This window comes from Ambystoma mexicanum, chromosome 7q, assembly GCF_040938575.1.
Source record: "Ambystoma mexicanum isolate Mex_15411 chromosome 7q, UKY_AmexF1_1, whole genome shotgun sequence".
NCBI classification, from domain to species: Eukaryota; Metazoa; Chordata; class Amphibia; order Caudata; family Ambystomatidae; genus Ambystoma; species Ambystoma mexicanum.
The window spans coordinates 1,122,788,731-1,122,808,872 of NC_090941.1; the positions used below are offsets into that span (position 1 = coordinate 1,122,788,731).

The 20,142-nt window shown below is 50.0% G+C and overlaps 1 protein-coding gene across 1 annotated transcript in view; it reads right to left on the reverse strand.

Annotated features, from left to right (window-relative positions):
- The window catches only part of LOC138528207 (pepsin A-like), a 195,076-nt gene that overhangs the window by 58,367 nt on the left and 116,567 nt on the right, over positions 1–20,142 (reverse strand). The window contains exon 7 of the mRNA XM_069639664.1: positions 14,739–14,883. Coding sequence (XP_069495765.1) covers positions 14,739–14,883 — 145 coding nt within the window. The remainder of the gene's footprint in view (positions 1–14,738; positions 14,884–20,142) is intronic.

The following is a 20,142-nucleotide window of genomic DNA, read 5'->3' on the forward strand; positions in this document are numbered from 1 at the left end:
CACTGCCAGAGACCTGTCCTTGTCAGGTACGGGTAGGTATCCCTCTCAGCCGGAGGTGTGAGGACTACCAGAGTAGGTCATGCCCCACTGCCAGAGACCAGTCCCTGTCGGGTAAAGGTAGGTACCCCTCTCAGCCTGAGGTGTGAGGACTACCAGAGTCGGTCCTGCCCCACTGCCAGAGACCTGTCCCTGCCGGGTAGGGGTAGGTACCCCTCTCAGCCTGAGGTGTGAGGACTACCAGAGTCGGTCCTGCGCCACTGCCAGAGACGGTGCGAGGACTACCAGATTCGGTCCTGCCCCACTGCCAGAGACCTGCCCCTGCCAGGTAGGGGCAGGTACCCCTCTCAGCCTGAGGTCTGAGGACAACCAGAGTCGGTCCTGCCCCACTGCCAGAGACCTGCCCTTGCCAGGGAGGGGCAGGTACCCATCTCAGCCTGAGGTGTGAGGACTACCAGAGTCGGTCCTGCCCCACTGCCAGAGACCTGCCCCTGCCATGTAGGGGCAGGTACCCCTCTCAGCCTGAGGTGTGAGGACTACCAGACTCAGTCCTGCCCCACTGCCAGAGACATGCCCCTGTCTGGTAGGGGCAGGCACCCCTCTCAGCCTGAGGTGTGAGTACTACCAGAGTCAGTCCTGCCCCACTGCCAGAGACCTGTCCCCACCTGCCCCACTGCCAGAGACCTGTCCCTGTCAGGTAGGGGGAGGTGCCAGAGTCAGTCCTGCCCCACTGCCAGAGACCTGTCCCTTTCAGGTAGGGGCAGGTACCCCTCTCAGCCTGAGGTGAGGACTACCAGAGTCAATCCTGCCCCACTGCCAGAGACCTGTCCCTGCCAGGTAGGGGTAGGTACCCCTCTCAGCCTGAGGTGTGAGGACTACCAGATTCAGTCTTGCAACACTGCCAGAGACCTGTCCCTGTCAGGTATGGGTAGGTACCCCTCTCAGCCTGAGGTGTGAGGACTACCAGAGTCAGTCCGCCCCACTGCCAGAGACCTGTCCCTGTCAGGTAGGGGTAGGTATCCCTCTCAGCCGGAGGTTTGAGGACTACCAGAGTAAGTCCTGACCCACTGCCAGAGACCAGTCCCTGTCAGGTCAGGGTAGGTACCCCTCTCAACCTGAGGTGTGAAGACTACCAGAGTCAGTTCTGCCCCACTGCCAGAGACCTGTCCCTGTCAGGTACCGGTAGGTACCCCTCTCAGCCTGAGGTGTGAGGACTACAAGAGTCAGTCCTGCCCCACTGCCAGAGACCTGTCCCTGCCAGGTAGGGGTAGGTACCCCTCTCAGCCTGAGGTGTGAGGCCTACCAGAGTCAGTACTGCCCCACTGCCAGAGACCTTTCCCTGTCAGGGAAGGGGCAGGAACCCCTCTCAGCCAGAGGTTTTAGGACTACCAGAGTCGGTCCTGCCCCACTGCCAGAGACCTGTCCCTGTCAGGTAGGGGCAGGTACCCGTCTCAGCCTGAGGTGTGAGGACTACCAGAGTCAGCCCTGCCCCACTGCCAGAGACCTGTCCCTGTCAGGTAGGGGCAGGTACCCGTCTCAGCCTGCGGTGTGAGGACTACCAGAGTCGGTCCTGCCCCACTGCCAGAGACCTGTCCCTGTCAGGTAGGGGCAGGTATCCCTCGCAGCCTGAGGTGTGAGGACTACCAGAGTCGGTCCTGCCCCACTGCCATAGACCTGTCCCTGTCAGGGAAGGGGCAGGTACCCCTCTCAGCCGGAGGTGTGAGGACTACCAGAGTCGGTCCTGCCCCACTGCCAGAGACCTGTCCCTGTCAGGTGGGGCAGGTACCCATCTCAGCCGGAGGTGTGAGGACTACCAGAGTCGGTGCTGCCCCACTGCCAGAGACCTGCCCCTGCCAGGTAGGGGCAGGGAGCCCTCTCAGCCGGAGATGTGAGAACTACCAGAGTCGGTCCTGCCCCACTGCCAGAGACATGACCTGTCCCTTCCAGGTAGGGGCAGGGAGCCCTCTCAGCTGGAGGTGTGAGGACTACCAGAGTCAGTCCTGCCCCACTGCCAGAGACCTGCCCCTGCCAGGTAGGGGCTGTAGCCCTCTCAGCCGGAGGTGTGAGGACTACCAGAGTCGGTCCTGCCCCACTGCCAGAGACCTGCCAATGTCAGGTAGGGGCAGGTACCCCTCTCAGCCTGAGGTGTGAGGACTACCAGAGTCGGTCCTGCCCCACTGCCAGAGACCTGTCCCTGTCAGGTAGGGGCAGGTACCCGTCTCAGCCTGAGGTGTGAGGACTACCAGAGTCGGTCCTGCCCCACTGCCAGAGACCTGTCCCTGTCAGGTAGGGGCAGGTATCCCTCTCAGCCTGAGGTGTGAGGATTACCAGAATTACCAGAGTCGGTCCTGCCCCACTGCCAGAGACTTGCCCCTTCCAGGTAGGGGCAGGGAGCCCTCTCAGCCTGAGGTGTGAGGACTATCAGAGTCGGTCCTGCCCCACTGCCAGAGACCTGCCCCTGCCAGGTAGGGGCAGGTAGCCCTCTCAGCCGGAGATGTGAGGACGAGCAGAGTCGGTCCTGCCCCACTGCCAGAGACCTGCCCCTGTCAGGGAAGGGGCAGGTACCCCTCTCAGCCTGAGGTGTGAGGACTACCAGAGTCAGTCCTGCCCCACTGCCAGAGACCTGCCCCTGTCAGGGAAGGGGCAGGTACCCCTCTCAGCCTGAGGTGTGAGGACTACCAGAGTCAGTCCTGCCCCACTGCCAGAGACGCGTCCCTGTCAGGTAGGGGCAGGTACCCCTCTAAGCCTGAGGTGTGAGTTCTACCAGACTCAGTCCTGCCCCACTGCCAGAGACCTGCCCCTGTCAGGTAGGGGCAGGTACCCCTCTCAGCCTGAGGTGTGAGGACTACCAGAGTCAGTCCTGCCCCACTGCCAGAGACCTGTCCCTGCCAGGTAGGGGCAGGTACCCCTGTCAGCCTGAGGTGTGAGGACTACCAGAGTCAGTCCGCCCCACTGCCAGAGACCTGCCCCTGCCAGGTAGGGGCAGGTAGCCCTCTCAGCCGGAGATGTGAGGACTACCAGAGTCGGTCCTGCCCCACTGCCAGAGACCTGTCAATGTCAGGTAGGGGCAGGTACCCCTCTCAGCCTGAGGTGTGAGGACTACCAGAGTTGGTCCTGCCCCACTGCCAGAGAGCTGCCCCTGCCAGGTAGGGGCAGGTAGCCCTCTCAGCCAGAGATGTGAGGACAACCAGAGTTGGTCCTGCCCCACTGCAAGAGACCTGTCAATGTCAGGTGGGGGCAGGTACCCCTCTCAGCCTGAGGTGTGAGGACTACCAGAGTCGGTCCTGCCCCACTGCCAGAGACTCTCAGCCTGAGGTGTGAGGACGAGCAGAGTCGGTCCTGCCCCACTGCCAGAGACCTGCCCCTGCCAGGTAGGGGCAGGTACCCCTCTCAGCCTGAGATGTGAGGACTACCAGAGTCGGTCCTGCCCCACTGCCAGAGACCTTCCCCTGTCAGGGAAGGGGCAGGTACCCCTGTCAGCCTGAGGTGTGAGGACTACCAGAGTCAGTCCGCCCCACTGCCAGAGACCAGTCCCTGCCAGGTACGGGCAGGTACCCCTCTCAGCCTGAGGTGTGAGGACTACCAGAGTCAGTCCGCCCCACTGCCAGAGACCTGTCCCTGCCAGGTAGGGGCAGGTACCCCTCTCAGCCTGAGGTGTGAGGACTACCAGAGTCAGTCCTGCCACACTGCCAGAGACCTGTCCCTGCCAGGTAGGGGCAGGTACCCCTCTCAGCCTGAGGTGTGAGGACTACCAGAGTCAGTCCTGCCCCACTGCCAGAGACCTGTCCCTGCCAGGGAAGGGGCAGGTACCCCTCTCAGCCTGAGGTGTGAGGACTACCAGAGTCAGTCCTGCCCCACTGCCAGAGACCTGTCCCTGCCAGGGAAGGGGCAGGTACCCCTCTCAGCCGGAGGTGTGAGGACTACCAGAGTCAGTCCTGCCCCACTGCCAGAGACCTGTCCCTGCCAGGGAAGGGGCAGGTACCCCTCTCAGCCGGAGGTGTGAGAAATACCAGAGTCAGTCCTGCCCCACTGCCAGAGACCTGTCCCTGGCAGGTAGGGGTAGGCATCCCTCTCAGCCTGAGGTGTGAGGACTACCAGAGTCAGTCCTGCCCCACTGCCAGAGACCTGTCCATGTCAGGTAGGGCAGGTACCCCTCTCAGACTGAGGTGTGAGGACTACCAGAGTCAGTCCTGCCCCACTGCCAGACACCTGTCCCTGTCAGAGAAGGGGCAGGTACCCCTCTCAGCCGGAGGTGTGAGGACTACCAGAGTCAGTCCTGCCCCACTGCCAGAGGCCTGATCCTGCCAGGTAGGGGCAGGGAGCCCTCTCAGCCAGAGGTGTAAGAACTACCAGAGTCAGTCCTGCCCCACTGCCAGATACCTGCCCCTTCCACGGAAGGGGCAGGTACCCCTCTCAGAGACCTCCCTATGCAATGTAAGAAATGGAAGGGGAGCACACAGTCTTCAGGAATGCAATCAAATACAATACGAAATTCAGTTCCCCACCAGCAAGCTTAGAGGAAACAGGTGGGAGTTTGAAACACAGGCCCAAAATGCTTTGAATGTGATGACAATGAAGTGAGAAATGTGCTAAAAATGCTTTTAATTCCTCTAGAGGTTCAGGGTGGGAGATATCTAGTTTATATTAGTTCAGGCTCACTTTAGCAATGCTCTATGTGTAACCAGCAGGTTAAAACGAATTTTAACAAAGGAAAGAATGGAGATGCTATTTTGACAAGTGGAGAAATTTGAGTGGAGATTTGAGCCAAATCGCAAATCGCGGTAAATTTCGGGAGTGTGTAAATCGTGATTGCGGAAAAAGTATAAGGAATTTGGTTCTAGGAAATTTCGTTCCTAGCCCAAACGGTTCTAGAGATACGGACGATTTAATAAAGGTTGATTTTCGGATTTAAAGTAAAACTCAAAATCAGGTGACAGCTTGCAGCTGCAGAATTGACAGGTGAAAGTTGTGCAGCTTTAAAAATGACAGATGACATGATTTCTAGGAGGCTGTTCTACTTAGGTTAAAATAGTTTGGATTAGATTATTTTAACTAAGAGATTGGTTCTGCACAGTTCTGCTAGGTACTCACAATATCAATTTGAAATAGGCCTCATCACGGTCTGGTCAGGTTGGACGGGACTTCCGGCGGGTGGTTCTGAAGTCCCGGCTATCTGGGTCAGCTCTGCTCTCTGGGTCTGTCAAGCACCGGATCTGCTCACAACGGTCTGGTTTGTGGTTATCTCGGGTTCCGGATACAGCACTGCTTTCTGGATACTGCTACAGGTTCTTGCAAAAATTCTTGGCAAAATTCAAACAGCTCATCCGGCTGTTGAATAGTTTGGTTGGTTTTGAGACCTGCTGAAGAGGATTCAGCTTGTGGATTCAGGCCGCTCTGCTACAAACTCTGGAGTTAATTTCTGCTACAGGTTGTGGAGATTGATGGATTTGAAGTCTGGATCTCTGGATGTGAAGTCGTCGGTTAGCATGCTCCGCAGCAAATGGAATTGACTGTCTGTACCTGTCCCAGCAGTCTCTTTTTATGTGTTTTGAAAATGGGTGTGTGCCTGGGCCTAGCTAAGCCTGCCCCTCTCTACTTGTCATTGGCCAAGCTTTCCTCTCTCCCTTGATTGGGGGAAAGAAATGGAGTGTCAGAGTGATGCTGTAGGTTTTATGGTCAGAGGAACCTCCCCTTGTCAAATTGCACACAAATCTATTTCTGATCCAAATACATATTTATCTATGTACCATTTTTCTCATATTATAGGTCCAGTTTACATATTTTCTGTAGCACCAAACCATCCGATCCCTATCTTTGTACGATGTTGTGTCCACTGATGACATAATTCTCCCCTTTTCATCCAGATAACGACCTCTAAACCTTTCCAGATTTTACACAAATGTGCACCAGGGATATGGGTTTCAGATGATAAAGTGTCAGATTTTTAACATGCAGACATTTGGAGTAACAACCTTTTTTCTGCTACTATCCCCAGGAACATACCACAGGGTCCTAACACCTCTTAAAATGTGCACCGAAAAATCACAAGCATAATGGTATTATTTATATAATTTTGACAGGTCCGTACTATGAATTATCCATATTTTTAAAAGTATGCCCTGGTCAAAAAGGGGTGTGGCTTCCCACATCACATGGTGGAATAACTGGTTTATCCTCTTCCCCCAAGCTCAGCTGCTAGCAGAGGCACTGCCCCTCCCAGTTCTCCCAAGAGGAAGCCACTTTACGCCCCCCCAATATAACATTTGCCTGAGTCCAGGACAAGGCTTTGTTCAACCTCCTGCAGTCTGCAGGTCCCCTCCCTTAATTCAATCAGGGAGGTGTGATCTCCTTTTGGCGGGGAAGCAGGAGGCAGCCAGGCCTGGGAATGCAGTTTGATCAAGTTTCAACTCCTGTCGGGGGTAGTTGCACCTCTGCACCTCATAGATCCGGGTAGCCTGTTCAATGACCCAGTCTAAAGATCTTTTCTCATGAAAATCTCTCACGAGCTGGGTCATTATGTATTTGGGTAAGGCATAGAAAAACTTTTTGATAAATTCTCTGCTATCCGTGCGCACCCTTCTGGTGGTCTGCGCAAAAGCACGCTTTAATTCTTGCACAAACTCTTGTGGGGCCTGATCCTCCCCACATTGCAAATTGTAGGCTGCCTTGCGAGCCTCTTGAGGATTTCTGTGCACAGAAAAATGTTTCAAGATGGCCGCCCTGTATGTGGACCACCTTGAATGGTTTTGATCCTCCAGCCCCGCAAAGAAACTGGAGTATTCTGGTGAGAAGGTCCACTTTACATATTGAATACAGCTTTGGCTGTCCTTCAAATGGAAAGTCTCCATCATTTGCTCATAGAGCTCCAAGTGTTCCCAAACAGAATACTTGGCGTTCTTATGATAAGGCGTGATGACACTCCTTATTGCCTTTATTTGTTTCAATGGGTCCTTAAGCAAGGCCCTTTTTGCCTTATTGGCCTTTTTGGTTCGGGTAACCCTGGTCCATTCATCCTCCGACTCAGAAGCGCTGCTCCCAGAGGTGCCCGTCTGATCTTCCAGGTTTTCCCGGATTCTGCGAGCCTGGTAATGGCTGGCAGAATGTGGGGACCTGGTCTCCTGTGTCCTGTAATGCTAAGAGGAGTCTTCAGATCCCTCCTTGCTGCCAGGATTTGATGGGTACCCCCCCCCACTGACCTAACTGGGCATAGGCTTTCAGGATGCCCTTAATGGGCCTACTCTCCTGGGGTTCCCCACTAAATTGCACTGTGCTTGGGTGCCAATACCCGGATGCCTGCCCATCCATTCCTGGGAGGTACTGGCCTATGAGCCCCATACTTCTATCTGGATAGTAATGTGCCATCCCCGTGGCCCTGGGCTCATGTGCGCAATGGAACATGGGGGTGGCAGAGTCCAGGGACTGGGAGAGATGAAGGCCTCTGGTACTAGGGCTCCTGAGGTTATGCTCAGGAGTTTCTCTTTCCCAGCGAACCTCATCTCTATCCGCCCCGGCTCCCTGTTGCGAAACAAGAGCCTGCGCTTTCAGTTCCTTAGTTAAGGCCTTACTAGACTCTATCAGTCTCTCCTGCATCGCTACCTGTTGCTGGAGCCTATCATTGTGCTGGCAGAGAGCCTCATTCTCTCTCTGTGCCTCCTGATTGGTCCTGGAGTACTGGGCCAGTCTCTGCTGCAGGAGGGTTACCTCCTGAGCTGTGTCCCTATTGGCCTGCTCCTTTCTTGCCAGAGCATCCTCCACCCTCCTGGTGTGCTCTAACAAGTTCTGGTGTTCTTTTTGGAGGTCACCCAGTCCGTGGAGGGCCAGGTGATTTTCTTCCATTTTCCTTTTTAAGTGGCAGACTTCCTGGCCTAAGGTATCCCTTTCTTGACTAAGAGCCTGCATCTGTGCCGCCAGGTCGTCCCTTTGCCTTTGGAAGGCACCAGCTTTCTGGTGTTCTTCATTAAACTCTGCCTGGGTATCCAGGTCTTTCAAAATAAATTTATTGCATTCCTCATTCGTTCTGTCTAGTTGGATTTGCAGGGTGGCTACCTGCTCTGTGCACGCCCTGTTGAAATTGATCTGTTGCTCCAGCTTTTTCTGGCTCTGCAGTAAGGAGTCCAAACTGTCTTGGTACTCCTTCTGCAAAGCCAGAATTCTGGTATCCTGGTCTGCCTTTTCCTGTTGCAGTATATCCATGTCCTCTTTTATTTTAATGATATACTGCCTACTATCATTTTCTGACTCCTGGCTCCTCTGCAGCCTCTGCTCAGAAGAGACCAGGTCAGATTGGGCCTTTTCTAACACCATCTGTTGCCTATTTGCCAGATCTTTGCCTTCAGCACATTTGTCCTGCATGGCTCCCATATATAGATACAAATATGCTGCTATCCTGGAAATCTTATTGTGTTCATCTTTGGCCTTAGAAGCCATATATAATTCACTCAGGGCCACATGCAATGGACCCTGATCTCTCCATAAATCTGACCCTGTTTCAGTTACCTGTTGCGCGATTGCCTGCAACCAGACCGTTTGGTCCTGATGAGTCCACTCACCTCTCACAAATAGCTTATGTAAGAAGTGCTCTCTGGCTATTTTCATATCTACCAAGGTCGTCATTCTGGAATTTGAGTTCCTTCCTGACTTACAGAAGTTTATATTTTATTTTGCGAAACAGACCGTTTCCTTAGAGCGTTCCTTTGAGGGATGCTTTCACAGTGTAAAACAGCGTGGTGATCTAACCGGATATGTGTATCTGGTCAGTTGGCAAACTGTATTAATCTGCACAAGTGGTAAATCTAACCCAGAATATCCTGGCTCCGAGATGATAAAGTGTCAGATTTTTAACATGCAGACATTTGGAGTAACAACCTTTTTTCCGCTACTATCCCCAGGAACATACCACAGGGTCCTAACACCTCTTAAAATGTGCACCGAAAAATCACAAGAATAATGGTATTATTTATATAATTTTGACAGGTATGTACTATGAATTATCCATATTTTTAAAAGTATGCCCTGGTCAAAAAGGGGTGTGGCTTCCCACATCACATGGTGGAATAACTGGTTTATCCACTTCCCCCAAGCTTAGCTGCTAGCAGAGGCAATGCCCGTCCCAGTTCTCCCAAAAGGAAGCCACTTTACAGCCCCCCCCAATATAACATTTGCCTGAGTCCAGGACAAGGCTTTGTTCAACCTCCTGCAGTCTGCAGGTCCCCTCCCTTAATTCAATCAGAGAAGTGTGATCTCCTTTTGGCAGGGAAGCAGGTGGCAGCCAGGCCTGGGAATGCAGTTTGATCAAGTTTCAACTCCTGTCGGGGGTAGTTGTCAGGCAGAATCCAGCTAAATGTCACTTAAGTTCCCAGTTTTCTACATTCAAATCCAACTTACATGCAGCTATTTTTTATATATACATTAAATAATTACTTCCTTCAAGTCATTTCAGAATATAGTTTTACATTGTATCCACCTCTTAGCAAGTCTTTCCTTGGCCTGGTTTCGGTTCATTTGTTCAGTTTTACACACAAGTCTGGTGGTTTTAAAACGCTGGCTTTCTGATAGTGGTGAGTACCGGAATTGCAACCATTTTTTGGGATTAAGAAAATGAATTCCCCACAGTTCTGAGTTGCTTTTTGGCAATCAGCATTGCCATTCCCAATGGTTTCAGGCTACTGTGTGTGTAGCCCAATGGTGGTTTTAGGCAGTGCCCTCCTGTGCTCACAACATAGGCAAAAATGGGTGGCAGCCTATTCTTCATGTTTTCCCTGTGCACTCTCTGGGGAGTTCTGGCCATCATGATGTTTTCCATGCCAGTACTGCACAGTTTTATGGTAGGGCTTGGATGCATGGGTAAAAACATCCCACAGGACTACCAGAGTCAGTCCTGCCCCACTGCCAGAGACCTGCCCCTGCCAGGTAGGAGCAGGTACCCCTCTCAGCCTGAGGTGTGAGGACTACCAGAGCCGGTCCTGCCACACTGCCAGAGACCTGCCCTTGCCAGGTAGGGGCAGGTACCCCTCTCAGCCTGAGGTGTGAGGACTACCAGAGTCGGTCCTGCCCCACTGCCAGAGACCTGCCCCTGTCAGGTAGGGGCAGGTACCCCTCTCAGCCTGAGGTGTGAGGACTACTAGAGTCAGTCCTGCCCCACTGCCAGAGACCTGCCCCTGCCAGGTAGGGTTAGGTACTCCTCTCAGCCTGAGGTGTGAGGACTATCAGAGTCAGTCCTGCCCCACTGCCAGAGACCTGTCCCTGTCAGGGAAGGGGCAGGTACCCCTCTCAGCCTGAGGTGTGAGGACTACCAGAGTCGGTCCTGCCCCACTGCCAGAGACCTGTCCCTATCAGGGAAGGGGCAGGTACCCCTCTCAGCCTGAGGTGTGAGTGTTAGGAGAGATTTCATATTAGAAGGTCATTTTCCCTCCATGTGTCAACCCCCAAACTTTTTGCTGCTGATTTACACCCTGATCTAACCTTTGCCAGAGATGCACAGCCCTCAGCCGCACTCCTCTGGGCTTTCGCTCACTTCTTATGGGGAAACTGACATGCCCTTAAGACAGTGAGTACTGTGAGACTTTGTTTCCCTTAGTCCTTTCCTCATGTTGCAGCTTTTGTGCAACATGTAACAAGAGTGCAATGCAACTTACTTTACCGCACCCTTGGGTCTCTAGTCATTTCCAAGGCCCTAGAAACTCTCGCTGGACTTTTTATGAACTGTGCAGATGTGTCACGGACAGGACTGGTGGCAGCTATCGTTTTTCTTATGTTTTGAGCCCTTTCCTGCCATATGATATGATATGATATGATATGGCATTTGTAACACGCCTATACACAAGTGTTTCAAGGCGCAACGAGGCAGGGGGGGAACAAGGGGAGACAGACAACGATCCTACTAGGCCAGGTGTCATTCAGATCGCGCAAGTGCAAATGGTAGAAGGAAAGGGAAAAGTGCAAGGGGGAAAGGGAGAGGGGAAAGTGCAGTACAGGGTTAATAGCATACAGCAAACAGGATAAATAACAAGGGCCAGCTGGTGGCAAGTGCGAAGTAAGTGCAGACAAGTGCTGGGAAGGGTGGCTGTAGGGATACAGACACAGTCCCGCAGTGCAGGGGTTGGCAGGGAGGCAGTGCAGGGGAGAGTGGCTGGGCCAAGGACCGAGAACGGTGAGTGGTCCAGTTGCAGATTCAGTGCAGTTTCAGTAGTATTAGCAGGGGGGAGAGAAAGCGGAGGCAAAGAGGAAGGTTTTGAGGTGCTTCCGGAACCAGAGATGGTTCTCCTCAAGTTTCAGGGAGGCAGGAAGGCTGTTCCAGAGGGAGGCCCCTGCAGCAGAGAGAGATCTGCCCTCAACTCGTTGTTTGGAGAAGCGGCTGACCCTGAGGGAGTTGGAGGCGGATGAGCGAAGAGCTTGAGAAGGAAGATATTTAGGAAGAGAGAGTTAAAGGTATTTTGGCCGAAGGCCCCAGACGGCCTTGTGGACAATGCAGAGGGTTCTGAACTTGATCCTCGCAGTCACTGGGAGCCAGTGTAGTGATTTCAGTCCTGGAGAGATACGGTCCCTGGCTTGAGGCCAAGGGCAAGTCTCACAGTCCAGTTCTGGATGAGTTGCAGAGGGCAGGGAGTAGAGGCAGGAATATTTAGATAGATGCTGTTACAGTAGTCCAGCTTCGAGAGAACCAGGGCTCTGTAGACAGTGAGCTTCTGGGGGAAGGAGAGGAAAGGAAGGATACCTCTGAGGAGGTGTAGCTGGTAGTGTGACTTCTTAGAGATGTCAGAGATGTGAGGAGAGAAGGAGAGTGTGGAGTCGAAGATGACCCTGAGGTTTTTTGTCTTGCAGGTAGGAGCAGGAAGGGGGCCCAGAGAGGCCGGCCAGAGAGCTGCAGGGAAGGAGGCACATATTGTCCATTGGCACATATTATCCGCGCTTACCGCGATTGGCACGAATAAGTGGCCTGGCTCCAAAATGGCCACGCCACGAGGTTCTTTGTCCTGTTCTTTGGCCATCTTGCCCCTTCACCTTCCCCAGGTCGAGCCGACCAGGGTCAGTCCTTATTTGGTCATGCACTTTCCCGCGAAACCCAAAGCTTTCGCGGGCTTCTGCATGCCTTGTGTGTGTGCCTCCAGGATGTGGGCTGTGATGTCTGTTCCCAATACACATCCTGGGTGCCAGAGAGTCTGGAGTGTCCGGAATGCCTGGGACCACCGTGGTCCGTGGCGCATAGGGAACTTTGGATAAGAGGAGGCCGAATGCACCCCTACCATGTTGATCTCCTGAGTTCACACAAACAAATGATAAGGAGCCAAGTATCCTGCAACAAGAAGCCGAGTCGAGGAACCGCTGGTGATCCGCTGGAAGGTTTGGCACCCTGAGCCCGCTGTCATCCGGCGAGACCCCTCTGCATCTGATCATCCTAGAAGGTCTGTGAAGGCACTTCGACCCATTGGAATAGTGGGACCAACTATTCTCGCCAGCTTCATCAAACCCTGCAAGTAAGCCTCTTCGGAAGTGTCCCTGGGCCAACCAGTGGGCTGACCAGCTTACACGGGACATTTGCTCTGTCACCGCTGTGGTTTCGAGGAAGCCCTCGAAACTTGGTATACTGCTTGCTCTGTGTCCACGGCACCCTCACACCGAATATCGTACACTTGGCATTCCCAGGTCTGAAGTGAGACGGGAGTGCCCGGACCGGAGTAAACGTGGTTACCGTGTTGCCCTGCTGTGGCAACGACCTGTGCAAGTTCGCTGCACTTGTGACCCTCTTGACCCTGAAGCCTGCTACCGCAGAGACTACATGGTGTTGAGACGTCCTGATTGTCGCATTCGAACCTGCCAGCGAAGTGGACTGAACTGGTGAAGTCTGGGTCTGCCTGAGTTGGGGACCAGTGAGTAGTCCATACCCCAACTGGTGGCCCCTAGTGCTGGAGTCCATTTTTTTCACACAAAGTGGCCCACGAGGGCCCCTTTCCTTTCCACCGCTATTGCGAAATAGCGACTCTTTCCCGCACTCTCAACCTGCATCTGCCCACCAGTGGGGGTCCTGCTTGAATAGTGGGGACTTGTTCTTCATCGACCTTATCCACCTTCCTGTGCTGCTAGTGACCCTTGAAGAGACCCTATTTTGTCCCCTGGCACAAGCGTGTGCATGTGCTATTGAGCATAAGGCTCCTCTCTTCCTCGGGCTCAGACCGCCTCCTAGTTAGGTGTATTCTTGATGTTGAACTGCGTCTAAAGATTACTTGCACTGCCTGTTTTCCTCCCCATCTAGGTAGTCTACATATTTTGTACTTCTTTATCTGTTAAACACCTGTTATGGACACAGAATGTACTCTGCTGGCTCCAAATATTGTGTCATTACAAATCCTTTCATCTGATAGTTCTCTTGTCCGTCAAGAACACGTGGAACACCCGGTGCATCCAGTGAGTGCAGTGTCTTGCACCAAACAATGCTAGGGCTTTTTCTTTACAACTATGAGTTTATCTCAACAAATCACAATAACAGGATACACTCAGCTACAGACCCTGAATGCAAGGCATCGGTGCCTCCAAAAATCTCTACAAACTTTTCTACATTATTAGTATTTTCTCTCGTCTGTCACCAACATGTAGCAAGCCCACTATCACCACGGATGCTCTCTGGTATCCAAACAAGTTTAAGAATTTTGCTTCAGAAGTGGGATTTTGTCTCATCGCAAATCTTCACCAAAGAGGGACAAACACGCACACACATAAACACACATACTTGCTCCAGAGCACATCTGAAGGAATAGTGTTGTGCTTGGCAACCTCTAGGCATTAAAAGCTAACATCATCGTTTTTTTCCTGGGGCAATTCCTGGGGCAATGGGAATGTAACCTCTGTTTCACACTCTGTTGGCGATCTGTTGACCTCATCTCCGCCAGAACAGACGTATGTTTTGAATGGCATGTTTCTGTCTGCTTGCATGTGCATACATGAAGCAAGACACACTTCATGTTTTAATGTGTTGTGGTCTGGATTAGGTGATGTCTTTCTAAGTGTAAGCCTTACTGTCCACGCCTCTAGTGGTCGCCACATGGCTGCACCCCACTGATGTAGTCTCTTGCTGTGCTTTGATCAACTGCTTATGTAAAACCAAGGCCATTCACCAAATACCTCGGCTTCAACCAAGTCCTTTTTAAATGTCATACTTCTCTTAAAATAAACTCTATCTATGTGTGTATCTCTCCCTCAAGTACATCCTATTAATGGTCTTCTAATCCTTCAAGTAGAACCTATTCCCTCCACTGCGCACAAGATTCATCGCTAATGCAAGCCATATCCCACCCGTGTGTAGCAGTCCAACGAGAACAACTTCTCACACATCCCGGATACAAGTCTGGAAAATGTGATTCTAACGGAAAAGCCAATATTGTGGGTATTATTGTTTAGACAAATGAGGTCACCAAACATGATGATTAGCAGAGGTGAGTGTCGCTGTTTGATCCCAGACATACACTATACAAACCAAGTAAAAAGAGGAGGTTCTTGAGGGGTGCCAATGTGACTCAAACACAGGCATTATATATATATATATATATATATATATATATATATATATATATATATATATATATATATACATATGGTTGTTGAGCTTTTGAACGTAGGTGCTGTTTTTATACGGTCTCATTTGCTGACCAGTGTTTATTGATTGATAATTCCTCTAAGGGAGTTAAGGGAGTTAAGGGAGTTAAGGTGGGATAACATTGCAACAGGTTTGATGGGCAGAAGACACCTACCTCTCCTTTAGAATCCAGTGTTGCTCCAATTTCTTGCTGGATATGTAAGATACAGTTTGAGGGTCCAGCGATCAGAGCGACGCCAGTGTCCACTATGGCTTGGCATCCGTCCTTGCAGGCCACGACCTTTCCATTGATGGAGATACTGAGATAGAAAAAAAGAGTATTGCACATGTCTCGCAGATACAATGCACCATTTGAATGTACTACTAGGGTGGGGGCAGACAGAAAGGGATGTCTTCTTCTTTACAAGACTATTGTTCACAATAATCACACAATTATATTGATTTGTGCAAAATAAGCTGAGGGATATCTTGTGTGGTTCCTCAAGGAAGTGAGCGGCCTTCACCATGATCGACAGTGTGCATGTGACGGTGAGCATTGTCAGGAAACAACATTTTGAAAAGACAGTGTTCTGTTTCCATAAGTACTTTCTCAGGGTACTGCAGCGGAGCAGCTAAGGGCTTCCTACTAAAATATATTGATTCTGGAGTTGAGGGTGATCAGCAGCACACCAGAACTTAACATAAAACACAACACAATCAAGGCCAGCAACAATGCCAAGAAATGGAAATACACATGCGTAAGGCTAAAGGCACACGTTGGTCCGACCAATCTACCAAAGGCATCCGACTTTGCAAAAGACGTATTTTCAAATGAATCTTGATGTCTGTATAATTGATTAAAATATGTATCATTCACTTCAGCAAATACTTGTTTAGTGAAGTCAATAGATAAATGTTTCCTTCAAAGTAACCTGAAATGACGCATGAAAGTGTAGGCATATCCGCCAGGTTGATAAAGTTTATCTTTCATGATATAAGAGGAGCGACCCTTTGATCCGTTGACAGACACTACTCACGCATAGAAGGCCGAGCTATACTTATAAAATGAAAGAAACCCATGAGAATGTTTGGAGGAAATACAAGACAATCACAAATGTTCCACTGTTCTTAGGGTTAGAAAGGTTAGTCAGGGGCAAAGGAGAAAGGGTCTGGTTGGCCATTGACTGACTAAACTGGTTTCTACATTATATCACTCACGTAGAAATATTGGAGAAACAGCATCTTAAATAACACATGATGTGAAAAACTAGATTCTGATGAATGTCTACAGGAGTCTTCCGAGGGAGGCCGAGACACCCTCACCCAGTGATAGTAGTTTGGTGGACCTGTGGATAGTATCAGAGCTTGAGTTAAGCACTGCAAACCAGGGGAGCATTTGAGGAGTAATGAAGCACTCCAATGAACCAGAGAAATCCAGGATCCAGCCTGGACCTCTCTTTGTCCACTTAGTGCTTCTTCTGAAACCTTTTGGGGTGATCATTGTAACCTGCGCCCAAGGTATCAGCAAACCAGTTTGGCGCTCATTGTTAGGTGCTCAGAGAAGGCACACAACTTTGCTTTCCCATCACAAAGTCTGTGGTCTGCACAAAGGACTACAGGCAAAGATTCTGGATGCCAACTGAATGGGATTGCTGTCCCTCCCACCTCTCAAAGGATAAGGGACAGAATTAGAATGCTATCTTTCTAGCACAATTCTAGGTGGTGCATGGATTACCTGAACACCATATTCCAGTGCTAGAAAGCAAAGTCCATATTGAAAGGACAGCCTACGGTAGACTTCAAAGGTCAAAAGTCATGCTCTCGTCAAACCAGCAATTCCATATGTTTGAACGCCTATGATCTATCTCTTTCTCCAGATTACTGTAGCATCTTCATTTAAAGCTAGTGGACAGTGATTTCCATTTGATGAACAGCATTTTCTGCACACACATGCACATTGTCTTTTGAGAGTATCTAAGTAAAATAAACCCTGTGTTTTCACAGGTGTATTTTGAACCCAGAATTATGAACCGGTGTACAGTGATTCCTAATTTTACAGTGGAATTTAAAATCTTCAACCTGTTGAAGCCATAAATATTTCAAAAAGAGAAATTCTTAGAAAACACGCATCATTCTAGTGGTGGCGAGAAGCAGGATATCTGGTCCTCCGCCAGTCCCTATACAATGGTGCAATATAAAATGATCATTTCAATACCTCTAATGAAAATGCCTGGACGGGAAGGACCAGGAGTTAGATGGACCGGAATCATCCAGTGGAATTGCGGGAATAGCACTTGTCCTTTCAGACACTTATATTTTCTGTTTCTATGCAGTGTAAATAGACTCGCCTGTTTATTGTTGCCGAATTGAATTTTGGCGTGGCACTTTCTGCGAGGGGATGTTAGATCAGAATGCAGGATGCTAAAAAAGAATTGTAAGGCTATGATATATTCTAGAAACCAATCAAAATGACCTTACAAGTGGAGCCAAAACCTCCAGCTATATACTCCTGCTATCCTCTCCACCTTACTAGCAACATGGAATTCTGCCGTAAGGGAAAGTGTTGGTAAAGTGCTGATAAATATGTTACGGCCACTATAGCACCACGTGCTCCAACACTGTCATTTCTGCAATAAGGCCCATAGCTTGGGAGGATTGCTCAGAGGCAACACGCTTGTGTTAGGGAGAATTCTCATTCTATGGCTAATTTCCCTTACCTAGTGAGTCCCCCAGCAGCTTTGCTGGATTTCTGGACTTTGTTTATCCACTTAGTAAGAGTGTACCCCTTTTTCCCTCTATTACTTGTGTTTTGCCATGTGTATTTCATCTGTTTTTGTGATCGTGGACTCTGGAGTACACCACTTCAGTGGCCCCCTTCTTTTGTGTGTTACACAGCACCTTCAGTGCAGTGACACAGGGTTGTCTTTTGGACTTCCCACCAACTCCATTTCTGAGGCTGACTACTGTCCCCGAGAAAATGGTAAAGTTGCCATTAACTTTACTTAGTCATTTAACCACAGATCCTGTACATCCCATCTTACATGGAGTACTGCAAAGGGTTAATCCTTAACCCTTTGTATCTGTACCTCCTAGAGCATTGTTTTGCTCTCTTAACACTAAGACTTGGCTGGAGGCAGTGGTATCTACCCTAACTTTTCTACCACAATTATACTATATAAACGTGGTATTGTTTTAGGCTATTATATTAGCCTCAAACTTAAAACCCGCTTGACCAAATCGTCTTTCTTTTGGCTCCGGTCTGGTTTATTCACCATTTCTTTTTGTTAAAGTCCTTCTTGTATTTTACTTTGCATGGCAAACCAGGTTTACCTTCTTTGTTCACCGTCTTTTGGCGGGTTTCTGCCAAGAAGCCCTCCTCTAGGCGCCTGGGTGTCTAGGTGGGCTGAATGTGAGAGAGGGATGTAGTCACCCCCTGCACAAGGTATCCTAGGAAACCCGAGTCGCACTTTGCCATGATTGGCTGAGGTGGTTGTCCGGGCTGTGTGAGTGGGGGATATTCACATAAAAGTCAGGTCTCTTGGGCTAGAAGTTAGAGTCGCCACTGGAACTACAAGGAACTGAAGAGAAGCAGAGAAGAAGACGGCTGCTGCAACTATACCGTCCCGGTGAAGCCCTGCTGCAGTCCTGAGCTATCTACCCTTTGACAACCAGAGAAGATCCAGTCCGGAGTCTTCTTCCCTTGAGCTTGATGGGGATAACCAGCTCATCTTCTACAGCCAGAGGATCCTCTTCATGGTCGAAATCGCTGCACACTGCTGTAGTGGTCCAGATAGCCATCTGAAGCGCCTCTCCTGTTTTTAAGAGCACACCTTTTATTCACCATCGCTGCTGCCGGCTTCAGCCCTGTGTGGTGCAGACCCCTCCAGACATCCTCCTTCGGATCAAAGCTCCAGGAACCGTGGGTCTGCACGAAACTACCAGGAATAACTGCTGTGGCACCCACTTCTTCTTTGAATAAGGTACTGTGTTCTGCTCGAGGAATTAGGGTGAATGCCTTTTCTTCACCTCCAAGGCTCGCCCTTGTCTTCCCTCCTTCTTATAACTTTTGCTTCCTCTGTTGACAATATCAAAATACTCCTGGCTACGTTGAATCCAACTGTGTGATCCTCGACAACAGGAACCGGGTTCCAATTGACACTGGCTCCGGCCTATTGACTCTTGAATTTCTGTCTAAGAGTGTTCTTTGGTTCTGTCTGCCCTGACAAAAGTATTGCCTATGATTTCTGCCCCCAACTCTCTCTGGGTATCTCCGGTATCATTTCTTGCTGTGGATACACGTTTCTTTAGTAAGACCGAGCTGTCATTACTGTCAAAAAGTGATTGCAAGTGTATTCCCGGTAACGACTTTTGTTTCACAACACCGGCCTGCTAAAACACAGGGTACTTACCTTGAAGTTATACCGTACAAAGTGAATTGGTTGGTTGTAGTGTATTTTATGTGTGGTTTTTGAATTAATAGAAGTGTCGTGTTTTTAAAAAATGGTTTAAAAATAAATGTACTTATATTTTTCTACTTGAAACCTTGAGGCAGTGTTTGCTTGAGTCACAGTAATTGTGGTCCCTTTGTGTAATCTCTGCTACTGCTCATACTCTTGAGATAAGCCTGGCTGCTCCGCCACTGCTACCACTCTGACATAGTAGTACAGGCTTGTACCAAAGGTAAAACTTGTATTGCCACCTGTAGTCTTAATTGTGTGTAGGGGTCCCTAAGGGCACTGCACAGGATTCTGCCTAACAGCTCGCCTTGGAAGCAATACGACGTGGAGCACCAGAGGTTCGATCCCTGGGTCCGCGCTTAAGGCGCTTAGAAACCTCTGGGTATTAAGCGTGTTATAAATAACCTATCATATCATAGTTTTAAAAATACAACCTAAACTATATAGCAGGCGTCGTTCAAATTCTTCATACTGGGGACCAGACTCTAAGCATAGTACCAGGATACGAACCTGTAGTTTTCCACGATGTCTTGCTTACAAGGGAAATGCGTTGCCCCTGAGCTATCCTCCCAACAACCCGAATGGACTGAAAGTTCTGACATTATGAATGCAGCTGACACATGCACACCCATACAGTAAGAGGCTAGCCCCTATTACCGGGGCCAAGGATAGATTGAGGAGGCTTCAGTAAGGAGTCGAAGAAGCCACCGGAATATCCCATCTGAAGAGAGGACCGGCTATAAGGTGCTCTGAACACTCATACTTGCTCAGGCAGTGAAATACAGGTGCAAGGCCGGATTCCATTGATGGACAGGTTGGTCTGAATAGCGAAATTGCCAAAGATATACAGGAACCCACTCTTTCCAGTGGTTGGGAATGTGCAGTGCCAGAATCTAAACAGATGCATTCATTTATTTACCGATTACTGTATGTTTCCAATATAGACACATGCCAATAAAGTAATCCGGGGGTATCAACCATGTACTAAAGTCAGGCCAGTAGCCACTCAATACCTCAAAATAGGGGCGTGCAGAGGAGTGACATCACACATGAGACCAGCGACTCGACTACAGATCTACACACCTGACACATACATGTTCAGTCAGCCTGTATTTGTAAAGG